Source organism: Sceloporus occidentalis, unplaced genomic scaffold (genome assembly GCF_023333645.1).
Source record: "Sceloporus occidentalis isolate IW3139 unplaced genomic scaffold, rSceOcc1.0.p SCAF_20, whole genome shotgun sequence".
In the NCBI taxonomy this organism is placed as follows: Eukaryota; Metazoa; Chordata; class Lepidosauria; order Squamata; family Phrynosomatidae; genus Sceloporus; species Sceloporus occidentalis.
The window spans coordinates 8,640,941-8,665,637 of NW_028317000.1; the positions used below are offsets into that span (position 1 = coordinate 8,640,941).

Below are 24,697 nucleotides of genomic sequence, written 5' to 3' on the forward strand. Positions count from 1 at the left end.
GTTGCTGGTTTATGAATTCTCAGTTGTTTAAGCCATGTCTTGCCAGGATATTCAAGGCCACATTCCCACTTACAAATAAATCGCTTTGCGAACCAAATCGACAGAATGGTTTGGCAGCGGAGCGTTGCCCCAATTGCATTTTCTTGCTGCACAATAAAATAAAATGACCCACTTGTGGTTCACATTCACGAATGAATCGATTCAGAATGAACCCACTCCAGCCGGCAAAAGGGCAAATTTAAATCGATTCCAATCTGCATCTGGTTCACACTTGCATGGAATTGATTTATCCCAAAAGACGCAGAAAAAATCAGTGTCAAAAAGACACGGGTTAAATGGGTCTAGCACCTGGCCCCCCCTCTTTGAATTGCTTCAGCGTTTTGGTTCAAGTGCGAACCCGGGTCATTTACACCGGTTCAAACCGATTTGTGATCTGGTTTAAAAGGTAGTGGGAATGAGGCCCCAATTTACAATGGTGGCTTGTTTTCTCTTGCTTGCCCCGAAACAGGAGTCAACAAAAGGGGCCAAGAGAGAAACCAGAAGTGAGAAAGAGCAGCTATGGTTTGTTGGGTCATCCGCCATGCAATTTGGGGCTGGAGCAACAAACCATGGCTTACTGCAATTCTGTAGAAAGTAAAACAGACCCAAACCTCACCTGAAATAGCTTCTCGCAGCCACAGTCTAAAGAAATACCAACTTTAATAATAACCATTGGGCTCCTTTGGTATAATCAAGATAAAATCAAACTGATACAAAGTGTGCAGATAGGATGAAGGGGAACGTGAATGGGGTGAGGTGGAAACGAAGCCCCACAGAAAGGTGGGGCAGGCACAGTGATCAAGAGATGTCAGCTGGAAGGGACGGGGGCTACACTTTGGCTTCTGGAATATAACAATGTACATGCAACACAAACTTATCAAACGTATGTACAGACCTGGGGAAGGAAGGTAGGGGAGGAGAGCCTGAACACCAGAAGGATAGACATTTCTTCTTTTTTCTCCCTTTCACCCCATTAAAACAATCCCTTCCTTAGGCCCTGTTCTTTGCACGGGAAGCTTCCCTCTGAGCATTTATCCTTGCACTGACACTCAGGGGTGAGCATCCCATAATCCTGAGGGGCCTCTGTGCTGCTGAGACTGTGCTTTTCAGGGGTGCAGGGAGAGGCTGGGGGAGTACAAGGAGAAGAAACTGTAGTGTAGGGTATAAATCTAGGATACGTTTCTCCTCCAGCCTTCCTTCCCCACGTCATTCACGGTAGCTGTGCCTCAGAGCTTGGAGGCCATGCTAGTTGGGCAATGATCCTGGGAGGCTGAAGTCCAACAAAGTGGCATTCTTCCAAGCTCTGTTTTGCCCACGGGAAGCCTACCCAAGGTAAGGGGGCTGTCTGCTAGACCAACAGCATTTATCCAAGTCCAAAAGGCTGCCGGGGTTAGAAACGGAGTGGAGAAAGAGGAAACGCTCCCTCTTTCTCTCACTTCTTTGACCAATCTGTCCTCCTCTGGAATTGGCTAAATTTGCTGCAGGAGCAAGGAGATTTTTTTTCCTTTTTTTCTTTTTTGCATAAAATCTCAGACCTAGAAAAGGGTCAAGGCACACAGAGTTAATATGTAAAGTGAAGAAGGGAAGGGGGGTATGAGCAGGTTATACATTTGGAAGGAGGTGGGGAAGGACTTGCCCTCCTTTTTTGTGCTTTAGAAAAGAGGGGCGGGGGGAAGGAAAGCTGATGTCTCCCACTCCACCTCCCAGGAAAGAAACATGATTATAGGGGCTTTGGCATTAGTTGAATCTGTTGTCTGAAGATTCAACAGGGCTTTTGCTATGTTACCAAGAGCAGACAGACAAATAATACCTTGGCACAGGCCAGTAGAATCTGAGGGTTCTTTGTTCTTAGCTGAGGAAGCTTTAGGCACAGGATCCACAGGGATGCTACAAAATCAAATCCTGAGCACGCTCACTGAGGAATAGTATCCTGATAAGTGCTTTGTAAAGAAGAGGCAAGGCTGCTTCCGGGGGTGGGGTGGGGAGTGACAAATGTGAAAAGTGTGTATGTGTGTGTCTAACGGTAAGAGAAGGGGAAGCCATTCCTCCACCCCTTCACCAGAAAGCCTTGAGGATCCAAGCTCAGGATAAAGGGAGATGCAAAGATTGGTGCTGCTCTTGGTGCAACTGTGGAGCAGGAGTGTAAGTATGGGAAGGGAGGAGTGGGCAGGTGGCAAAACAAAGGTCCTCCAAATGAGAATTCTTCTCTCCCCCACAATGAAATGTTCCTTCAGTCCCTAAATGCAGAAAGTGAGACACTGAAAACAGTTCACACCTAGAACCCTGCTGTGGTCACATTCCCTTAGGAATTTTGCCTGCCCTTTGTCTTTGGAAGGAGCAACTGTACTTCTAAATGCTGAAGTTTTAAGTTACTATAATGGCAGAAGTACAGTCGGCCCTTCTTATTCACGGATTTTTTATACACGGATTCAAGCATACACGGTTTGAAAATGTTCAAAAAAGTATAAATTTCAATTGTCAAAACTTGATTTTCCATTTTTTATAAGGGCCACCATTTTGCTATGTCATTATATTCAATGGGACTTGAGCATACAGTACACGGATTTTGTTATACACAGGAGATCTTGGAACCAAACCCCAGCGTATAACAAGGCTCCACTGTACAAATTTCATTGGTAGGGGAAACTTTTTTTGTGAGACCACTACCCTCATTTTATCCCCTCTGAGGTTGTATTCGTGTGGAAGAAGCTGTTGCGGAGGTTTGGACACAATGAGGTCCTTCTAGACGTAGTCCAACTCCAACTCCCACCACCTTGCACCAGTGGCTTTGCAGGACAGAGCTGATGGGAGCTACAGTCCAAGTATATGCTGAAAGTCGCACCCATTACCCAGTAATTCCTATCAAGTAGTGGCACAAAGACAGAATATGGAAGACTTCCTTTTTTGGATTACAACTCCCAGAATCCTCTGGCCAGCATGTCCACTGCAGGCAGATGGGTTATGGAAATTGTGGGGCAAGAAAGGATTATTCTTCCAAGCTTTGTACAGGCAATTGTGTGTGTTTGTAAGTGCAAGTATAACATGCACAAGGGGATGGCAGTTAACAGCCAGCACAGAATCAGGGTGGGCAACTGTGGAAGGTTAGGGTTTTAGCCCTCCTGGAGACCTTGAAGAGCCTCAAACCTATCTTGCACTTCAATAAAACTGTCTCAGAGTACCATCTGGGAGGACATTTTACCATTTTACTGGACCCCACCCCATTTAAGGCCTAGGAAACACCTTTTTTAATAACAGAAAGTGACTGTCTTATCACTTCCTGTTTTAAAAAGGCTTCTGTTGGGCTTAAAATGGAAACCAAAAATGTGGCAAAAATACCCTGCATAGTTCCTAGAGGGCATTTGAGGGCAAACAAGTTTTTGGCTAAGGATTTTTTTTTTTTTTTTTTGGTGTCAAAAACAACCCTGGGGCTGCACTTTGCCCACCCCTGCTGTAAAAACAGGGTAAGTTGAGGAGCAGCAGTAAAAAGTGGCAAGGCGATAAAAGAGGAAGGGGCACAAGAGATCAGGACAGTGGACCCAGCCCCCTGGCTTCTCACAATCTCCGCTCCACAGGTTGCTGTAAGCAAAGCTCGCTGCCTGCTGAGATAATTGGCAACCGATTGTCCATGTGGTAGCTGATGAGATGGCTGACGCTCTCAAAGCGGTGATCCTTAGTCCGGACCTAAAAGGGGAAAAGACGCAGCCACATTAGGGGCTTTGTGTGAGACCCGAAAGTCTGTTGATTTAGAGCCGCGCCCTTCCTCCAGAGAGCTCAAGGAGCCTTCCTTCCCTGCCAACTCAACATTTACCCTCACAATAACCCTGAAAAACAGACTGGGCTGATAGGGACTGGCTCCAGGGAACTTCATGGCTGAGTTGGAGGATTTCAACCCCGGTCTCCTAATCTGATACCCTAAACCTGGGGTAGGGGAATGGTTCCTACTGGCCCTACTGTCTTGGAGATGGGAGCTGTAGACTGACAGCCCCAGGCTGAAGATGCAGAAGCAGTCCTGATCAGACAGACTAATTGTTTGACTATTTCTAAGACACTTAATAGGTTTGTTCTCAAATAGTGTTAACAGGATTTTACCCATCAAGTGACATTTTTCTAGGGGTTGCCCAATATTTGTAGCTGCCTAGAACAAGGGAGGCGACTGCATGGGGAACAAGAGGGGGTCATCCCCCCCACAAACCCCTCAGTGAAGGCTGCATGCAGCCCACAGCTAGCCCAAATTTCTGCAGTCCCTTTCAAAATGGTAACAGGCTGTTGTGTCAATGTTGTGTCATTTTCTGTTGCCATTCTGCCAGGAACTGCTATGAAAAATGGAAGCTATTTCAGACTAATAGGGGGTTCTGAGATGCTTGTTGTGAGTGTTGAAGGTATTTTCATAATTTTCATGGTTTGGGGGCTTTTTGTTTGATCTTGGGGCAAAAATAGCTAGAAACTGCACAATATTTTCCAAAAAATATTTTAGGGGGCTGAGGGCTTTGGAGGACTACTAGATGCTTCAAGGGCCACGAAAGGGGGGTTTACAGTTCACATGTGGCCCATGGACCACACTATGCTCACCCTGGACTAAAGTCTTAAAGAAAACAAAACAATAGAATTTGCTGCCAAGGAAGCACAATGGCCCCAACCTGGATGGCTTTAAAAGGGTTTAAAGAGATATTCATACAGTATAAAGCTGTCTTAATACTGGAGGGAGGATGGCTCTGTGTATCAGCTGCTGGGAAAGTAGAGGAGGTTCAACTGCACTTATGTCCTCTTTGTGAGCTTTCCACTGTTGGGCCACAGTGAGAACAGAATATTGGATTAGGGTCTGATCCAATATGGCTCTCCTTATGTTTTTTATTCCTAATATTGAATCCACACCCAGGCCTCCACAGCTCTTCACACTATATAATTATAGCAGCAATGTAAATGCGTGTGAATTTATTCTGACTCAAGTCGCTTCAAGGACTTGACTCCACAATAAATGACACACTGATTCAATTTATACAGTCAGCCCTCCATTAACACAAGAGTCCCCAGGAGTGGGGAGAAGGATGAATTTGGGGATTCTTTGTCCTCCTTACTACTAAAGCTGGAGGTTGCTGTCTCCCATTGACAATCTTGATAAATTTGATTTAACAACAAATTGTTTAAATTAAGTCTTCTTGACCTTGTCTATGATAATTTAACAAATTAGTCCTGCTTCCCCCTGGAAAGGGTTGGGGGACATGCAGCTCCCCCTAGACACAGACAGGCCAGAATCTCACCTGTTCCAGTTGGTGAGGGCTGACGGGTTCTGCAGTCCAACAACATTTGGAGAGCCACATGCTCCCCATCCCTGACACAGAGGCTTCAAAAAAGCCATCCATCGTCTGGGACAGGTGTGTGTGTGTCTGATAACTTTGTAGGTGAGGTCTAGTTGCTGTCCCTCTTTGGCATACTTACCACTCCTTCGGGGTCAACGAGAAGCAGGTGCTTGGGCTGTCCGCCCTGTAGCCCAGTCAGCACATACTGGCCCGGTGTGGTGGTGCTCTCACGCACCAGGAAATCCCCATTGGCTTGCAGTAGTTTCTCAGCTTCTTTGCGGTTCATCTGACCATGGTACCAGGGTTCCCGCCGCAACTGCTCCTCCATAGAGGCCACCAGCTGGGCTGGTGGTGCAGGGGGTGGCACCCGCAAGGCATCTTCAAATGGCTCTAAAGAAGGGTGAGGAAAAAGGCAGAGGCTCCTGATGAGAACCTAGAACCTTGCTTTGCTAGAAGCTGCTAACCTGGGATTGTGGACCTTTAGGACAGGGTAGGCAGGGGGTGGGGGAGGTGCAGCTCATAAGCCTTTTGTGGCCACAGGCCCCTCAAAATAAATAAATAAAAAGGCTTAGATAAAAAATCAACTGAAAAACATTTAAAACCCACTCACAACTGCTACAAAAATGTGGCTGTTCGACATGAAATTCGCCCTGTTGGCAATGACATCACATAGGTGGGTGGGTTTTGGTTGCTTCAGGAGTGAATGTGTAGCCTGTGGTGGGGTGGGACATGGGGGAGAATGACTACTGACCCCTCCACAATTGCCCATCCACACACTAAGGGGTCATATATGGGGTACAGGAGGCTAAAAATCCACTCTGGTTGACTCAATATATTACTGAACACAAGGATGTGAGCCAAAGAACAAGTGTAATGTGCATAGTTTGGAAACAGTGCTTGCTGATTATTGGTCAGTCTGCATTACTGTCATTTATTTCTTAGTTGCTGCCACTGCTATGGTTTTGCAAGAATTATATATAAGGTGAGTTTGTCAGGTTGGGGCAGAAGCTAGGCTTTCAAGCCAGGATCCATTCCATGCTGTTATGAAAGAGAAAAGAATTGCTGTCTAACAGCTCAATTCTTGAACTCTAAAAGGAACAAATTTCCTTTACACTTTACAGTGGGGCTGGGCAGTACCCCTCCCCAGATGCTGTTCACTGTAGCTCCTTCAGCCCTTGTACAGCCAATGGTGAGAAATTATGGGAGTTGCAGTTAGTGCCTTCTGGAGAGTCACACATTTCCCATACCTAATTAAGAGCACTTGGGAAATATACAGAAACTTTCCTCAAGGCAATCATTTCTGGTAAATCTCCATCATGGGGCATGCCATGCATGCCTCAAACACCCATTCACCCCTCTGTGGCTGTCACTGCAACCTGAAAAATACGCTGACAACTGTTAGAAGCCTGCCAAAAAATCATAAAAGGCTGAAAGAGGAGGAGTAGAGAGTGGCATTGATACATTTAGCTTGCCTGGCTTCTGTGCTGGGGACTCAGGAGAGAAAGAACATTCTCTCCTTCTGGTGCCAGCCCACTTGCTCGCCTACACAGAATACCCACAATTGCTTAAACAAAAGGTGGGCGATGTTGGGAGGGGAAGGCACATGGCCAATTTGTGACCCTGCAATATGACACCTTGCCTGGAAAATCAGCTAAAAACAAAACCATACATGAAGTCCAGTTTTAATTTCCAAGTCTTTTTATCTTGGGCAAGGGGTTGAGGGGGCATATTTTGCAGTCAGAAACACCTCCAAGAGTTGAGACTTCACCATGCCAAGCCCCAGAGGCAGGTGAAAGGCCCTTCCTTCATCTTAACTGCAACCACCCTGGCTTTGGAAGGAGAGAACTAGCAGTATTTGCAGGATTTGATCCCCTTCCCTACGGCCATTCTGTTCTCTTTTTGTGTCATGTCTTTTTAGATTGTAAGCATGATGGCAGGGGACTGTCAAATTAGCAGTCTGTAAACTGCTCTGAGAGCCTTTGTGGCCAAAGAGCAGGGTATAAATACTCAAAATAAAATAAAATAATAATTTGGGGTGATGGGGGAGAGGCTTCAGGGGGGAAAAGCCTATGGATTTGAATGTGGCCTGTATCTTTCCCACCCATGGATTTAGCAAGTCTGCCAGTCCCAGGGACTGTGGCCCTCAGCCTCCTGTTTTGCCACTCACTCATGTCAAAGAGATCTCTCTGGACACTGCCATTGGCAGTAGCTCCCAGACCAGCCGGTCGCGTCTTCTCCAGGTTTTGCACATTCACATAGGAAGGGTCATCAAAGAGATCTGTGCGGCCAGATAGGCATCGATCCCTTCCTGCTAAGGGAGGAAGGAGATTGGTATTTTAATTGTGCATCACCTTGGTTGCCTCGTTCATAAATACTACAAAGTAGATCATGATGACAAATGACAACATTAGGAAAGGCGAGGAAAACAAACACCTACAGGTAAAAAATTACCCAGGAAATCAGCACTTATGAAATGGATACATTTTTGCATATATCTAATATACAATGAATAGTAGCAAAGAATAACTTACGAAGTTAGAATAATTATAAGCAGATTATGAACAGAAAACAAGTTAGCTTAGTAAGATATTTTGGAAATCCAAAGATCAGGTGTTAGAAAAACTGTCCAATCTGGAGAAGGAAGTTTAGAATGAGTGGAAGATGAATGGAAGGGCAAAACCACATCTGAGTATTCCTTGCCTAAGAAAACCCTATGAAATTAATGAGGTTGCCATAGGTTGACAGGCGATGTGAAGGCACATACTCACACAAACACTGGGAGAAAGCAGGATATAAACGAATAAAATGATGATGATGATGAGAGCTATAATCCAACACATCTGGGGAGCGCCAGATCAGAGAAGGCAGCTTTAAAATGACTAAGGTCATGCATGAGAGCCTTGTTGAAGCCTCAGTGCTGCCAAAAGTGCAGATAAATGCTACCCCACCCAAGCTGCTGTAGCACTTACCTTGTGAGGTGAGATGCGGTTTCCGTGGTTCATAGTCTCCACTGGACATCTGTCCAACGGGCTATGAGAAAAAAAGAGATAGTATTGAGCCTTAACTTCTTGCAGCTTGAGAGCCAAATTCAATTTTACTAATGTCTCTGTGTGTGTGGGGGTGGTGGTGGTGGAATTTCAATGTTGAGTGGGACAAAGAGAAAAGGGATGGACCCAAAAGCACTAGTGTATTTCAGTTTCAGGCTTTTACTGTGGTTAACTGAGAGACAATTTGACCTTTTAGAGCTGGAAAAAGAAACCATTAAATAGCTGGGAAACCACAAAATGATTCTAAAGGGGTCACAGCCATCTGGGGAAGCTCAGAGGGTCAGGTTCAGCCCCAACACAGAGCTTTCTTCATATTACTGTGGGCACCTCTGCAATTACAGATAATGACTGGACAAGTTGGGAGGTTTCCAATCCATTCCTGCTCCCAGTTTGGGGAAGGCCATCCTAAAAGATGTGCCCTTAATGAGTCACAATCAGCCTTTTGAGCGGTGCCAGGGGGCATCCTGGGAGAAGGTTCATATGCAGAAGGAGCAGAACAAAGGATGCCATTTTTTGCTTACCAGGGTGGCTCCCAAGTGGTTGGGTGCCTGGGCTGCTGCGGATCCATCCCGTAAGCGCATGTCGACCACACCACCTAGGGGTGGCTCCTTCCCAGGGAAGTCATTGTAGTATTGGTGGTCGGGTGGTGGGTCCTCCTCTTCATCCCAAGCGGAGCCATCAAATCCAGCCATCCTTGGGCAGGAAGGAGGGGAGAGGAGGTGTCATCAGAGTCCCTTTTACAGAGATGTAGCACGAGGACACTGTTCCCACACCCAAAAAGTCTGTTCTTCCCATGAAATTTTCCACCAGCCTCTATATTTCTAGCGTTACAGAAACTTAACACTTTAACTTAGCATGCAGAAATACAATTTGGGCATCTGAAGAAAATGTGCAAGCAGGAAGAAATAGAATAGTTCTAGGTGTGAATTAATTTCAATGTTTCACTCTTTGCCAGGCTAAAAATTTGGGGACTGAAGGAATATTTACTTTTGGGAGGGAGGCAGAATTCTTATTTGGGGGCAATGTCCTCCTTTGGCCTACCCTCACTCCCCCAAAAAGAGGCCTATCAAGTCTAGGATCCTATTTTTCCTCAACGGCCAATCAGAAGCCTCTACAAAGGCAAGAAAGAGTTGGGAGAAACAAGAGGGGAATCAGGAGTGAGATGAAGATAAGTTCCAAGGAGAGAGGGCAAAGGGACAAAGAGAGTGGGCACAGGCGGAAGACATGGGGAGAAGAACTGAGAGGAAGGGAGAAGACAGAGTAGTGGGAAGATATTGGGAGAAGGGGAAGGAAGATATGGGGAAGGTGAAATAATACAAAGGGAGCGAACGGGTGAGAGAGGAATCAGGGATCAGATATAGATGGGGAAGTTATTGGAGGGGGGGGGAGATGGGAAGAGAAGCAGGGGCCAAATATGAGGGATACAGGGGGAAGAAACAATGGGGAAAGGAAAAGAGAGCAGGGGGAAAGACCCAGAGGGAGGAAAGAGATAGGAAGGGGAGGATGCAGAAGAAGGAGAAGGGGTTAGACAGATAGAAGGAGCAAGGAGCATAAGTGAGGGAGATGGAGAAGAGACAGGGGAAGAAGAAGAGGGTTGGGGCAAGATATGGTGGACAGAGGGAGAAGACCAAGGGGAGGAAAAGAGAGGGCAGGGAATAAACAGGACAAGAGAGATGTGTGTGTCAAGGGAAGGAAGAAAATTTGCTAGGCAAGTAATTGAAGAATGTGTTTTAGTGCTAGGTTTTAATATAAAAAACGTATGGATTTCTTATAACCACCTGAGAGAGATGGTAGGCTGGCATGAGGAAAAGGAAACTAGAGGAACCCTTACCTGTCATGAGGGGTGACAAGCTTAGGCGGGTTCTTGAGGTACTGCTTGAAGCGCAATTCAAAAGCCTGCCCAATGGTACTGATGACATCTTGGGCTAGCCCTTCAGGACACTCCAGGATATGGCAGGCTGCAGGGAAACACCAAGAGAGAGAGAGAGAGAGAGAGAGCGCTTGTCTGATCTCATTGCATGGCTCTGGGGAAAAGCACCCAACCAGACTATATAGGGTCACAACTCTTCCTGGCTTCTCTACCCAGAACTTTCTGAGTGGAAGGAACAGACCAGAAGCAAAACTAGGGTGGCATGATGAAAATAAAGGGTTCATAACCTCATTCTCTCCTTGTCATGGCTGCTGGGATGGCTATTTGCAGGTAGGAAATGGTAAGAAGAGGAAACTTAAAACTTCTCTTGAATGACCTCTGACTTCTTTCCACATGTAATACTGCCTTGCCCCAGCAAGTTTTATTCCCTTCCCTACAGCTAGATTCCATAATAGGGCGATAGCCTAGCTGCCAGAGAACTCTTTACCAGGGCATTTGTGAGTGGGATTAGCATCACACAGCTCTTGACTCTATACATTTGAAATACAGAATCAAGAGTTGGAAGAAACCTCAAGGGCTATCAAGTCACATAAATCCATCTGCACAAAGCAAATGCATGTGTTCCCCCGTCTGTAGTGCAGAAGAACAGAACCAGAATGCCAGGAGATAGAGGTGAAGAGCCTCAAAAGTATTTGTCAGGACATAAGTGCACTATTTCATCTGTTTCCAACATTTAGGTAGTGAGTTCCATCACTTCCGCCGCCCAAACAGCACCACCCACATGTAAAAAAGAGGACACTTGGGGATTTGTGATAACATCCAGCACACACACAAAAATAAATCTTTATTTTAACAAAATGAAGGCAAGAAAATTTCCAGAACAGCTCAGTGAGCATGCTCAGTGGCCAGCTGTCAAAAGAAAGAAAAACATTCAGAACTGAAGCAAATACAACTAGAAAGCCATGGAAGAGAGTGGAGGATGGTATGTAATACAGAGAAAAGGGCATGATGGGCTGGTTGGTAACATGAACAGAAGCTCTCACATTGCAACGTTTTGCTGAAAGGGCCTACTTGTAACTCATATATGCCATAGTGCTATATCTGGTAGTAAATACAAATCAGGCAGCCAGAAAAAAAAATGTAAGAAGCATAAACCAAAGTAACTGAAATAAACTGAAGGATACCAAATGATTCTCCAATAATTCAAATCAGTCAAGATTTGGGAATCGGAGGGGGGGGGGAGAACTACAGAGAAGACTGTTATGTCTGTACTGTGCCTAAAAAATTGGTGCTTGGGACAGTTCTCCCCTTGCCCAGTGTAGGATTAAATCCACAGGTTTTATTGAAATAATGTCTAATTTGTCCTTGGTTTGTGTGTGTGTGTGGGGAGAGGTTTCTGACCGGTGTAGGGCATCTTACCTCTGTGATTGACGGGGTCTTTGGCAACATAAGCTACATATTCCGCTGTATCCTGTGAAGATTAAAAGATGTGATGAATGTCAGATATTTGTCCTCACAGCAACCTTACAAGGTAAACTAGACTGATGGCACTCTTGAGGTCCCAATCCTACCCTTTATGGGCCAAATCCCTACAAACTCATGATTTTTAGATTGCACAATGTTTTATAGTTGCAAATTCATGGCATACATTCAATCTTGCTTGGAGGGGACTGTAACCTAGGCCACTGCAGGAAGACACTTTTTAAAAATCACACTCACCGGATCCCCTCCGGATGCAAACGAAATTGACTGCATATGATGGTTGGCAATGATCTATCAGCAGAAAGGAGGAAAAGTGAGATACGAATGTGGAGCAAAAATACAAGGTGACCTCTACACCTACAACCTCAATGAAATTGGCCAAGGAGTTGAGCATATACTGATTATCAACTGAGAATATGCCTCCATGCTATGGGCAGGAGGGGAAAGACTGCATCAGGCTTGTCCATCTTGACAATATAATGTATGCTTTAGTGGCATGTAAGAAGAACTCCTGGGGTCTGTTCTGTAACAATGTGGTACAATGGATGGAGCACCGATATCAGAGATGTAGGTAAACTAGGCTTCTCTATAGCAAAATTAAATACTTATCTACATTATTTCTTTCTCTCCTTCTCTCACACACCTCTCTGCTTCTGTTAGAGGTAGAGAGGTGTGTGAGAGGGGGAAAGAGAGAAAGAATCTAGATATGTTTACCTCTATTAGAGGTATGGAGAACTGTGTTAAACTGTTTCAATGCAAAAAGGAGAAGGAAAAAAACCTACTGTGGCACCTTTAAGACTATGTTTTTGTCTGACTTCCACGGATTTCAAGCCACTTCTTCAGATGCCTTAATGGTTTAAAATATTAACATCTCAGGAATTTAAGTAGAACTGAACCCCACAAAAGCCCATATGAAAATAAATTGGTCTTAAAAGGCTGCATCCGCACTGCAGAAATAATCCAATTTGACAGCAAATGAACTGCCATGGCTCAGTGCTGTGAATTCCGGGAACTGTAGTTTGTTCTGGCACCAGAACCCTCTCATAGAAAAGGCTAAATATGTCACAAAACTAACCCAGAATGCCATAACACTGAACCATTGCAGTTAAAGTGCCGCAAACTGGGTTATTTCTGCAGTGTGGATGCAGCCAAAGATGCTATAAAGCTCCTTTTCTTCTCCTTTTATCTTTCCTTTTTTTCTTTTTCTACTAGGAGGGACATTTTGCCATTTCCCCCGCCCCAACCAGCCCAGATTCATACAGAAAATCCAGCTACCCAGATGAATATTCCCCACGTTTCAGTGCCCTAAGGCCCCACAAACATCATACCCCATGGAAGGATGGTGAGAGAGTTCTTCTCACCTGTTTACAGTCAGACGCCATGAGGTTGAGGCTGCTGGTAGAGATAGTGAGGGTGATTGGCATGCCAGCAAATTTCAGGTTGCTCTTGCCAAGAATGGAGTTGAGTGAGCGGCCACAGGGCTACCAAAAGAGAGAGAGACACACAGACCTAAGCTTACCAAAAATTTGGCAGCAGAAGAGGGCAGGAAGACAGCTAGTCTGAATGGACAACTGTGCTACAAAAGGAGAGGGTGTCCTTTGATATTTGAAGAAAAACAAAATGCAAGTGAATTGCTACCAGGAGCCAAAAGCACTCCTGGACTGAGCCGGGATGCTCAGCTTGTGGCTATGGCCAGGAGTGCATCTGAACAGATAAATCTAGTGCACCAAATGTGCCTATTTCTTGGGATCTCAGATCTGGCCACCATGACACATTCTGTGGTTATGGTCGACTCTCTATTTTTATGGGGGATCTGTTCTGCACCCCGTCACGAAAACAGAGACTTGCACATATTCAAGCCCCATAGGCTTGAATGGGGTGTGCCCCTATGAGCGCAGGGGGCACGCATCCCATTAAGGATAACGGAGGTTGCTCAAGAACGCATAACCCAAGTCCACAAGAAAGGAGGGGCAACTGTATATCTCTATAGAACCAGCATGGTGTAGTGTTCTGAGCTATAACTCTAAAGACCAGAGTTTAAATTTCCACTTGCTGGATGACTTTGGGCAAGTCACACTCTTTCAGCTTCAGAGGAAGACAAAGGCAAACCCTCTGAACAAATCTTGCCAAGAAATCCCCATGATAGGTTTGCCTTAGTCAGAAACGGCTTGAAGGCACACAACAACAACATGTCCTATGTGGGACTGCCTTTGGAAACTGTTTGGAAACTCCAGCAGGTCTAAAATCCTGTAGCCAGGATGATGACTGTAGCTGGTTACAGAATCATGAGTATATTGAAACAACTTCATTGGCTATTGGTCTGTTTAAAAGGACTACCGTTGTCCTTTAAAGTCCAACACAGTTTAGATCCACACTATCTGAAAGACAGTATCGTCCTATACTAGAGAGCTCATTACTCTTTACACCAACCATGTGGCTCTACAGAAGTTATTGGACTGCAATACTCATCAGCCTAAGCCAGCACAGGAAAGAATGCTAGAAGCTGCAGTCCAACAACACCTAGGGGGCCATATGATTCCCACCCCTGGTCTGCACCAAGGGTGGAGAACTTCTTTCAAGCCAATGGGCTAAATTAGATTTTAGAGGGCTCATTCCAGTTGTGGGCAAGACCAAAGGCAAAATGGGTGGGATGAAAACTACTAGATTACTTTAGGGTAAGGCTTTCCTTATTTTAGCATAACTAAACCTTAGGAGCAGCATTTCAATCTTTTTTTAAGGGAGCTGACAAACTATACAAAAGCTGGGCTACAACCCAGTGATGGTTGCAAAGTGAAGAGAACTGGATTTAGCTCCAAGGCATGAGGTCCCAGATCAATAGTCTCCATCCATCTTCTCTGAATTGGCTCCTTCCAGCTGTTTTAGACTACAACTCCCATCAGTCCCTGAGAGCATGTACCAGTCAGGGGCACTGGCAGCAGGGTGTAGTCCAAACCACCTGGTGGTCACCCAGGTTGAGGGAGGCACATTTATAAACCCTGAGAGTTTAGACAGGAGCCTTTCCTAGTTCTACCATAAGATGCCAGATGTCGGACCTGTATCCCACCCCACAAGAAGGCCAGTTGTTCTACCTGTTGGACTACAGCCCATTCTGTGAGCATGAACCCTGGAGAGAGAACTGGCCTGTAACTGGGTGGGGAGTGGTGTTCATCAGCCCACCTTCCAAACAGAGGAAACTGCCTTAGACCAAAGCTGACCGTCAGTCTGTCTTTTTTAGCCCAATGCTGCTTGCTCTGACTGGGGACAGCATTCCTGAGTCAAAGAAGGCACTTTTACAGCCCAGATACTTGGGAACCTTCAAGATAGGGGTGAGCAATGTGGGGAAGAGGGAATATCCCTTTCTCTTCCCCTGGTGGCACCGCACCAATAGTTTCAGTGCCCTCTAAGACACATTCACTTACAGGGAATATTTCAGCTGATTTCTGGCCTGTCTTCTGGAGGGTGGAGTGGAAGGCTTGGGGGAAGTAAGCTGTCGCACTTGTGGCTGATTTGGGTTGGATGTGGCTGGCATTCAGGTGAAAATATCATTCAAAAATCATTATGAAAAATTTCCTCTGCTTTAGAGGTTGCCAAAGATGCTAGTGGGGACCCTGAGAAAGCAAAGCATTAAGCTCAGCCACCAGTTCATATTCCCCCTCTGGTCTTTAAGATTTTTAGATAATATTCACAAGCATCAACAGAGGACTTGTTGTACTATTTACCACCATTATGCAGCGATACCTCTACCCCCACCTCAAGTAATGTCATTACTGGCTTCCCAGCTCTGGGCATCGCCAGGCCAAAGGTGGCAGGGGGAGGAGGGAGGAATGGAAAAAGAAGCTGGGGAAGGGCAGGAGGAGAAAAGAGCAAGGAGACAAGCCGACCCTCCTCTGCGTCCATTAGACAAACGGTTATGGTTATCTATTGATCAGCCCGGCCTGCATGGAGTCTTTATTGCTGCAACTCGGCTTCCATTTCCCAGCCCAGGGCAGCCTTTGGAGGAAAGGGGGTGGGGTGGGCACATACTTGAGATCTTAGTTTACGGGTGGGCAACTGCTGAGGGATTTTTCCTAACCCCCCTTCCAGAATTTAGCAGGCACAATTTGCCATTTAGACCTAATTTTGTCCTACCAGGCTGAGTTTCTAAGTGACCAGTTTCTAAAAAGCCCAAGTGACTGGCTCTTTTATGCCCTAGAACAAGTCTACATGGGCTTAAATTATGTTTAAAACAAGATTTCATCCATGGGGGGGGGGGGATTTGGGTGTGTGTGAGTTGTCTGAGAGGCTGAATGCAACCCACAAGCACCACTTGAACTAAGTGTGACTACACACACAACCTTCTAGACCAATGGTTCTGAACCTTTGGTCCTCTAGATTTTTGAGTCTTCAACTCCCAGAATTTCTGAACAATGAGAATACTGACTGGGACTTCTGGGAATTGAACTCCAAAACATCTGGAGGCCGAAAGGTTGAGAACCACTGTTCTAGACTGGAAGACACAAATTTCTATGCCTCTGTGCTAATTCTGTATTTCAATTGTGCAGTGTGCACAAATCCTTATCTTATCCTGCACAAAAGACTCATCCTTACTTTCAATACTTTTTCCAGCACATATACATATGTGCTGTCCCTGTCTTGATAACTATTGCTGCTCAGTACCTTTATGCTTCATGCTTCTGCCAACTTCAGCTGCCAAAAAGTCTCCCACTCTCTTAGAAGATGCTGTCTTTTCTCCTTTGCTGCCCTTTATGTTTGGAATGAGCTCTTATGCCAATGGGAAAGTGTAAGATAGTACTGAGTGCGCACTTTAGTTTCCTGAAAATCTATACTTGTTTTTATTTCCTTATTTTTTTGGGGGGGAGGGGGTTCATTAGCACACATATGCAGGTTTCGTTTATTGTATTTAACATCAAATAAAATAATACATGCACACATGTACATACATTTATGTTGTGTGTCTTGAAGCCATTTCTGACTTACGGCAACCCTAAGGCAACCCTATCACTGGGTTTTCTGGGGCTGAGAGTGTGTGACTCACCTAAGCTCACCCAACGGGTTTCCATGGCCAAGTGAGGAACTGAACCTTGATCTCCAGAGTTGTAGGCCAATGCTCAAGTCACTACACTGCATTGCATCTCTTGTACATACACAGAAAAAGGCAAATTATCGAGTCCTCTGCACAGACTATAGCAATAGCTTTCAAAGAAACAGCACAAATAATTTTACCAGCCTAAAGAAACAAAGCTGTTTTATATGTAACTTATGGTTCACAATCTGACAACAGCCAGCATATTTTCATGTAAGAGCTTTTATTCTATAAGGGAAGTCAGTCAGCATGGGAAACTGTTGCCTTCTAGACGGTTTAGACTGCAACTCCCCATATCTCTTACAGCCTATTATTGTTAGGGCTGATGGGAATTTTACCCACCCACCCCAAAAAATGGACCACAGCTGCACACTACTGTTTAGGACAAGAACATACAAGCAAGATTCTGGAAAAACACAGAAGGACTATCTCGCCAGCATTGACTAGACAGGCTTTTCTTGGATGGCTCTAGCTGAAAAACTGACAAAAGTTCATGTAGCAAGGGGAGTAGTAGTAAAAGACAACTCTGCAGCAATATAGAATCCATTTATATTCCAAGTTTCAGACTTTACAACAGATCAAGGCCCATTACTGTATTAACACACAGGACTTTTGGGAATAATTCCCCTCCCCAAAAAATTAAAACAATATTTAATATAAGGACTGTTATGAAGTAAGGTATTTGAATGTGGTTTTGTAATTCACTGTTAAAAGTACATTATAATTTTAAATTATTTATTTTTAATAATAAAAGCCATGTTTTAGCAGTCCATGTGAACAGCCCAGATGGATCAGATCAAAATGTCCAGTATCAATCAATCACAACTTATATCATGCACTCTTCCCAAACCAGCATCCCGTTTCTCCATCCCACCCCAGTGGGATGATTCTGGGAAGCCCTCCCACACAAAAGGGAGATAGCTTTTTTCAGTTATTCTTTCTCTCTCTTATTGAGAAGTAGACTGCCCCTAAACATGGATGTTCCATTTAGCTCTTCTGGCTAATAGAAGTTTGCAGGCCTCTTCTATGATTTTATCCAATTCCCCCATTCATAAGACTGTGACCCCTTCACTCCATCTAATTTTCAAAAGTTAGTCCCACAACACACAAAAGTCGACCTTCCCTTTGTTCCTCCTCAATCTCCTGCCCCCAAATTATTGTGTTATGAGGCAAAGTTCAGTTCTGGTCTTCACTGGCACAAGTTCTAGTTAGGATTCTCAGCTTGGTTGCCTTTAAAAAGGAGAAGATTAAATTTACAGGCGATGAAGCCATAAATGGCAACGTACCAACTCCTGTATCAGAGGTAAAATGCCTCTATAATAGATGCTGCGTGTGTGCGTCTATATAAACTTGCATGTATATGTGGGTGTGTGCATGCCCACAGTAGCATTCATATTCTGTTGATGGGCTTCCCACCAGAACAACTGCTTAGCCCCTGTGTGAATTGGTCTAGCTGTTATAAATCTTTGTTTTTTTCCTGATATGAGACCTGAGGTTGAAACAAAACAGAAATACAGACAGCCCTCTATAACCAGGGATTCTTTATCCATGGATTCAACAACACACAGCTTGAATTACCAATTTATGTAAGGTATACCATTTTTAATGCCACTGTATATAATGGGACCTGATTATCCATGGATTTTTGTATGCGCGGGGTGGGGGCTGGGGTCCTGGAAGCAAACCCTAGCAGATCCCAAAAGCCCAGTATAAAACAACTTTAAAACATGTTAAAACACATAATAATGTCCAGTACACCTCATTAAAAAATACCCTTTGGCTGTTGTTGTTAACTGCCCTCTAAATGACTTTGTCTCATGGTAATCCTGTGGATGGTTGGTACAACTAGACAAAAGTTGAAGTTCTGCCTAAATAAAAAGGTTTTTTCTTGCTGGCGAAAAGAAAGCAAAGAGGGAGCCAACTGAGTCTCCTATGGAAGAGAGTTCTACTGCCTAGCAGTAGCCATCAAGAAGGCCCTGTGTTCTCACTAGAAGAGCCTATGAGTGTGGAAGGATAGAAAGAAAGCTCTCCCCTGAAGATCTTACAACTTGAGCCAGCTCACACAGGGGAGAAATAGTCTTTGTGTGATTTGAAGTGAATCTTCTTATGTTTGAAGAGAGGAAGAGAAAGTTCTCTATCCACCACTATGTGTCTCACCTTTCTCCTGCGGACAGCTCCCTTGGCCCCAGGCACAGCTTCGCACACCAAGCCAATGGCTTCCCTGTACAGAAGCAGAAAACAAAGATTAGGTGTGCTGCAAAAGCAACAGGTAAGCTCATTTTTAACACAACACAAATATTATTATAGGGGTGGGCAAGGTGCAGCCCATGGGGTCTCAAAGTGTGGACCTTAAAAGTCCTCCTGAAGCCCTCAGATTACTTTAAAAATATTTCAGGGGACTTTTCACCCAACCCCCTCCCTTAAAACCAGTATACAATGCAGCTGTTTTCCACTCCTCCAATACCAAAAATTAAGTGAAAGTGAAACTGTAAATGACAGGATGTCACTTCTGAGCATGTGAAGTGTCCTGGTGTGATCTATGGGTAAAAATCGGCCCCCACCCCTCTGTCATTTCCCACCCTTGTATTACTAGAACCGCCCTGGAGCAAAAAGAGAACAAAAATGTCTACCTTTGGTCTGTAACTTGTTTTCCCAAGGCAACAGGTGTCTCTGGGAAACGCACAAGCAGGACATGAGGGTATTCACCTGCCCTTGTTGTTGCATCAAGTTATCTTCTGAAGTAGACTGCCTCTCAGCCCGGAGCCTCCATTTATTTACCTCTCAAGAGGCACAATGGGTGAAGAACAGAGGTAACAGACTCTCTAGCACAGTGATGGCGAACCTATGGCACGCGTGCCAGAGGTGGCACTCAGAGCCCTCTCTATGGGCACATGTGCCGTCGCTTCAGCACAGCGTTTGCCAGAGTTTGTCAATAGAAATCCAAGGAGACATGGCACTTTGCAAGAAGTAAGTGGGTTTTGGGTTGCAGTTTGGGCACTCGGCCTCTAAAAGGTTCACCATCACTGCTCTAGCAGAAGCTGGATGACCAGCTGTGGGGGACACTTCAGCTGCCTTTGGCCCTCCAGCAATGGCACTAAACAGGTTGGCTTATCAGTGGTTCTCAGCCTTTGTTCATCCAGATGTTTTGGACTTCAACTCCCAGAATCCCTGATCACTGATCATGGCAGGTGGGGGCTTCTGGGAACTGAAATCCAAAACACCTGGACCACTAATGGGTGAGAAATAATCTCCAAGGTGCTTTCCCAGCTCTATGATTCTATGTAGCACTAACATAGCATAGTATAAGTCTTGCTGGTCAGGCCAAAGTCCTTTGTAGCATGGCATTCTGTTTCCCAGAGTGGCTAACCAGTTGCCCCTAAGAAGGCCATGAAGCCAATGGGATCCTTCTGTCTATCTCCCATCGTCAGTTATTCAGAGGCAGAACTCTGACTGCACCCAGAGGTCCCAAACACAAAATATCCCAAACTTGTTAAGCAAATACACACACGTTACAACCAAAACAGTTGACTGCTGGTGCCCATGGTGGTTTTGCTTTCAAGAGCATTTTGAAAGAAAAAACAGCCTAACTCCTCAAAACATTCACAGGAGAATCATAGAGTTGGAAGAGACCACAACGGCCATCCAGTCCAACCCCCTACCATGCAGGAAATCTCAATCAAAGCATACCCTACCATGCAGGGAGCCTCTAGGTTGGGCAGACAACTTGACTGGAGAGATGCTCACAGAAATCAAGATAGCTTAAGAGATCAAAGATCTTAAGTTTATGTCAGGGATGCTGCTGACAGATCTCTGCCAAACTTGTGGGATACTGTTAGCCCACTTTAAGAATGACCCCACAGTCCAGATGCACAAGAAGAAAATACCATTCTTTCCAGAAAGCCAGACCAAAAGGAAGTGAGACCCAGTGCAGCAACTCATCCAGAGAAAGAGAGGCAACCTTGTCTACTGTAGGATGGGGTGGGGGGCTTGGGATCCCAGAATCATTTTAAACAGGGCTACACCAAGTTAGTTGGGCCTGGGGTCATTTTCCTGTCCTATGGACCTCTGGGGCCTGCAACAACTCCCTTAAAAAAACCCAGAAGTGAGAGGAAGGCCACTCATGGTTTAACAAAACCACAAAAAGTTAAATATAATGAGGTCACCCATCTTGTTTTAGAGGAGAATCATACCCCTCTAGAAGTGCAATTCCCCTGTTTTTGTAGAAGGGAGAATAAAAGGGAGGGGATTTTTTTTCTTGCCCTAAGGAAGCTGCAAAAAATGACCTTGCTGGGAGGGGGACACATCCATCCCTGCTTTATCTCCTCCATTTTATCCTTCCTGGTGTAGTAACTGCTCAGAAGAAAAAACAAAGGAATGAGGCAGAGAGAAGAAGCCTCAAGGGAAAGGAGAAGATAGACCTTCCTGGACAGGTAGAAGAAAGCAATTCCACAATTCCAGCTGGCTGCTGATAATCCTGACAATCCAAGACTAACAAAAGCCAAGGAGTGGTTGGTGAGAGACACAGAGATATGGTCTTTCTCCAGCCTCTTTAGGGCAATGAAAGGACCAGCATGAGGGGCATGAAGGAGGAATAAAGCGAGGCATGTTAATATTTGATGATGCTGTATAAATGCTTCCTGTCTTTAGCAGATTATCTTTTTTTTTAATGCCACTGACAGGGGTGCATAGTTTGGCCTCTGAAGCTTTTCCATCTCCTGCTGGCTTCTCCCTCTAGCCACCTCTTTCCAGACCCTGTGTCTGCTTGGTAATGGACAAGACTGGAGAAACTGTGCGCGCACACACACACCCCACTGTCTTGTAATTCTTTTTTTGGCAGGCACTAATGGGTAGTGAGAAAGGGCACCTGGTGGATTATGGGAATTGTCATCCAATCTCTCTGGAAGGCCAAAGGTTGGGGAATTGCTACTCCCTGCCAAATTTAAGGATCTGCTTGTATTTGGGCAGCTCCAAGGTCCAAGTTCTCTGCATCCAAACTATCCTGCACCTCTTTTTCCTGCCCCACCACAGCCCCAAAGGGGCACAAATTACCTTATAGATTGAATGATTTGACAGAGTTCAGGTGAACCAATAGTTGTTTTTATATGCTGTTAACCCGCCTTGATCCAACACAGGGAGAGACGAGTTATAAATAAATACTATTATTATTATTATTATTATTATTATTATTATTGTATTTTATTTGGACATTCAACAGGCTACCTTTCCGAAAGAGTGGGGAAACTGGGCTATGTATCTTCATGAGGCATGCTTGGACAATCCAACCCACCTCCAATGTCCCAGTGGAACCAGAGGTAGCCCAGGAATTGTCATACAGAGACACAAATAGGCCTTGCTCTTTCTGTGGTTTTCCACCTAAGATCTGAATCCTATATGTTAGTTTCAACTACAGTAGCAATAATAATAATAATAATAATAATAATAATAATAATTTTTATGTATATTTTCCTGTTTCTCCCGATGGATCGAAGCAGGATTACAATCAGAACATATAATACAACAATACAGATACGAAGGCAATTACAAATATTTCCAATAATAGTTATTAAATACAGAGTATAAAAAATGTTCTATCTAAACACATACAATATGCTGATCCTAGATAACATCCTGAGGTAGACTTCTGTTTTGGGATGATATTTTAACATCCTGCGATAGACTTCTGTTTGGGGATGATATTCTTTACAAGAAGTTAGGGGGGTATGCTAATTGGAAGAGGTGGGTTTTCAACGCCTTCTTGAAGGCATCCAGAGTAGAGATAAGTCGGATCTTTTCTGGAAGATTGCTCCAGTGCATGGGGACCATAGCCGTAAATGCTCTTTGGTGAGTAGTTGTTACTCTCACCTTGGGATGCTCCAGTAGGTACTTCCCAGTTGTTCTGAGAGTGCGGGCGGATTGTGTAGGGAGAGGCGTTCCTTCAAGCAACTCGGGCCCAAGCCATATAGGGCTTTAAAGGTAATAACCAACACTTTGTATTGGGCCCAAGTTACCAGTAGACACCATGAATCAACTGTTGAGTGGTGAGTCAATACACAGATAAATTCAATTAATTCAATGGGTCTATGTGCTCTATTTAAAATTAACAACAGGATTCAAATAAGAGATTTGCTCATGTCTCCTGTAAAGACTGAGAAGAACTTCCTCCTCTTAGTAGAGGCATATTAAAAGGAATCCAACCCAGAGCAGAGACTTAGGCAGAAAGGTAATGATGAACTTTTCTTAACGGTAGGGATTTATATCTCTCTACCTCTGCATAAAGAACAATCAGAAGCTCAGTGGAACATTGCAGAGATACTGGAAGATCCCACTTAGTGTAGGCTGAATGGTAAGAAGCAAAGCTCCAGAGCAGTCTTGGATTGTCAGGATGAAAAGCAATGGGACACCTCCCACATCAAAGGTTTTTAGGTTTCTACACTGTGAGCGATGGAACTAGGTCCTTTTGCTGCTCCGAAAACTTTACAGCAGCTTACCTTGTGACTTGAGTCCTTGTGCTGAAGTCAAGCGCCCGCATCGACTGGAGCACTTCCACACAACCCATGTACTGAAAGGAAAGGAAGGAAAGAAAAATAGTCATTAGCCAGAAAAGATCTTGGAATTATGATCGTCTATCACTATTTCCAAAAGGAATGGGCAGTTGCAGCTGGGCAGGGGCCAAATTTTGCACCCACTGAAGGCGGCACCACAAAAATTGCAACGAGAAGCAATTTCCAGTTGCAACTTCTAATTTCAGGTATGGTCATTTTTTGTGGGTTTGGAAATGCTACTAGAGGTTGCTTGTTCAGGACAAAAATCATCCCAAATTTGTGAATGTAACTGTGTGTTGTGTTGGTCTTGGGAAAGTCTTGGGGCACAATAAAATCCCTTTGGGGTTTCATAAATCCTATGGGCTCCATTATCCCCACCCCTGTTCTAACCAACGCCAAATACATAACTGGTGTTACAAAGCTGTTATGTGCTGTTAATTTTTTAAAAAACTTATTTTAAGTTTTATGATGGTTTAATTGCTTTTTGGAGTTTTGATTGCTGTTAATTTTTAACTATGTTTGTTTTAACTCTGGTAAGCTGCCTTGGTAGAAGCCTAAGTTTGAGCACTGGACTACAACTCTGGAGACCAGGATTCAAATCCCTGCTCAGCCATGGAAACACAGCTTGGACAACTCACACTCTCTCAGCCTCAGAGAAAGGCATAAGCATCCCCCTCTCTGAACAAATCTTGACAAGGAAACCTCACGATAAGTTCAGGTTAGGGTTGCCATAAGTCAGAAATAAACTTTATGGCACACAACAACAATAAAGCTGTTTTGAGTCCCTAGCTATGTAAAAGGCAAAATATCATCACCACCACCACTATTACTTTTACTATTATTACAATTACAGTATCATTATTTTGGGTAAAATTGATGTGTTTGCTGATGTAACCACCAGCAGCAGCTCTGGTTGCTTGTGAATAGAATGAACTAAATTCAGACAACCTGGGAATGCTTTGAACACTGGAAGAGAGCTTCTTTCTTCTTCCTTTTCTTTCTGGTCACTGATTTCTTGCATGTGTTCAGCATGAATTACATGAACAAGTAAATTTGTTTTTTAAAAATAAACTAACACCTTGAGGACTAGTCACTTTGGTAGCCTTCAGCTTCTGCTTGCAAAGCCTACAGCTTGACCACTGAGCTGGCAACTATGTCTTATGAGCAGCAGCTTAGGGAACTGGGGATGTTTAGTCTGGAGAAGAGGTGGTTAAGGGTTAACATGATAGCCATATTTACATACAGTTGACCCTCCACATTTGACCTTTGCAGATTTGATTATTCAGTGATTTTATTAGTATGTTCTCTAGGAATCTCTAAGTCCCTCAGTGGGACTT

The 24,697-nt window shown here is 44.5% G+C and overlaps 1 protein-coding gene across 4 annotated transcripts in view; it reads right to left on the reverse strand.

Annotated features, from left to right (window-relative positions):
- Positions 1-683: 683 nt before the first annotated feature.
- SHC1 (SHC adaptor protein 1) overlaps positions 684-24,697 on the reverse strand; it is a 55,678-nt gene continuing 31,664 nt past the window's right edge. For 3 of the 4 annotated variants that reach the window (XM_089482859.1, XM_089482858.1, XM_089482856.1), the window contains 11 exons: positions 23,307-23,377; positions 18,976-19,039; positions 13,097-13,216; positions 11,973-12,026; positions 11,673-11,724; positions 10,215-10,341; positions 8,905-9,076; positions 8,306-8,366; positions 7,504-7,647; positions 5,476-5,726; positions 684-3,720 (listed from right to left, as the gene is read on the reverse strand). In XM_089482859.1, the coding sequence (XP_089338985.1) occupies positions 3,592-3,720; positions 5,476-5,726; positions 7,504-7,647; positions 8,306-8,366; positions 8,905-9,076; positions 10,215-10,341; positions 11,673-11,724; positions 11,973-12,026; positions 13,097-13,216; positions 18,976-19,039; positions 23,307-23,377 (1,245 nt within the window). In that variant the 3' untranslated portion in view covers positions 684-3,591. The remainder of the gene's footprint in view (positions 3,721-5,475; positions 5,727-7,503; positions 7,648-8,305; positions 8,367-8,904; positions 9,077-10,214; positions 10,342-11,672; positions 11,725-11,972; positions 12,027-13,096; positions 13,217-18,975; positions 19,040-23,306; positions 23,378-24,697) is intronic. The other variant, XM_089482857.1, reaches the window with a different exon arrangement.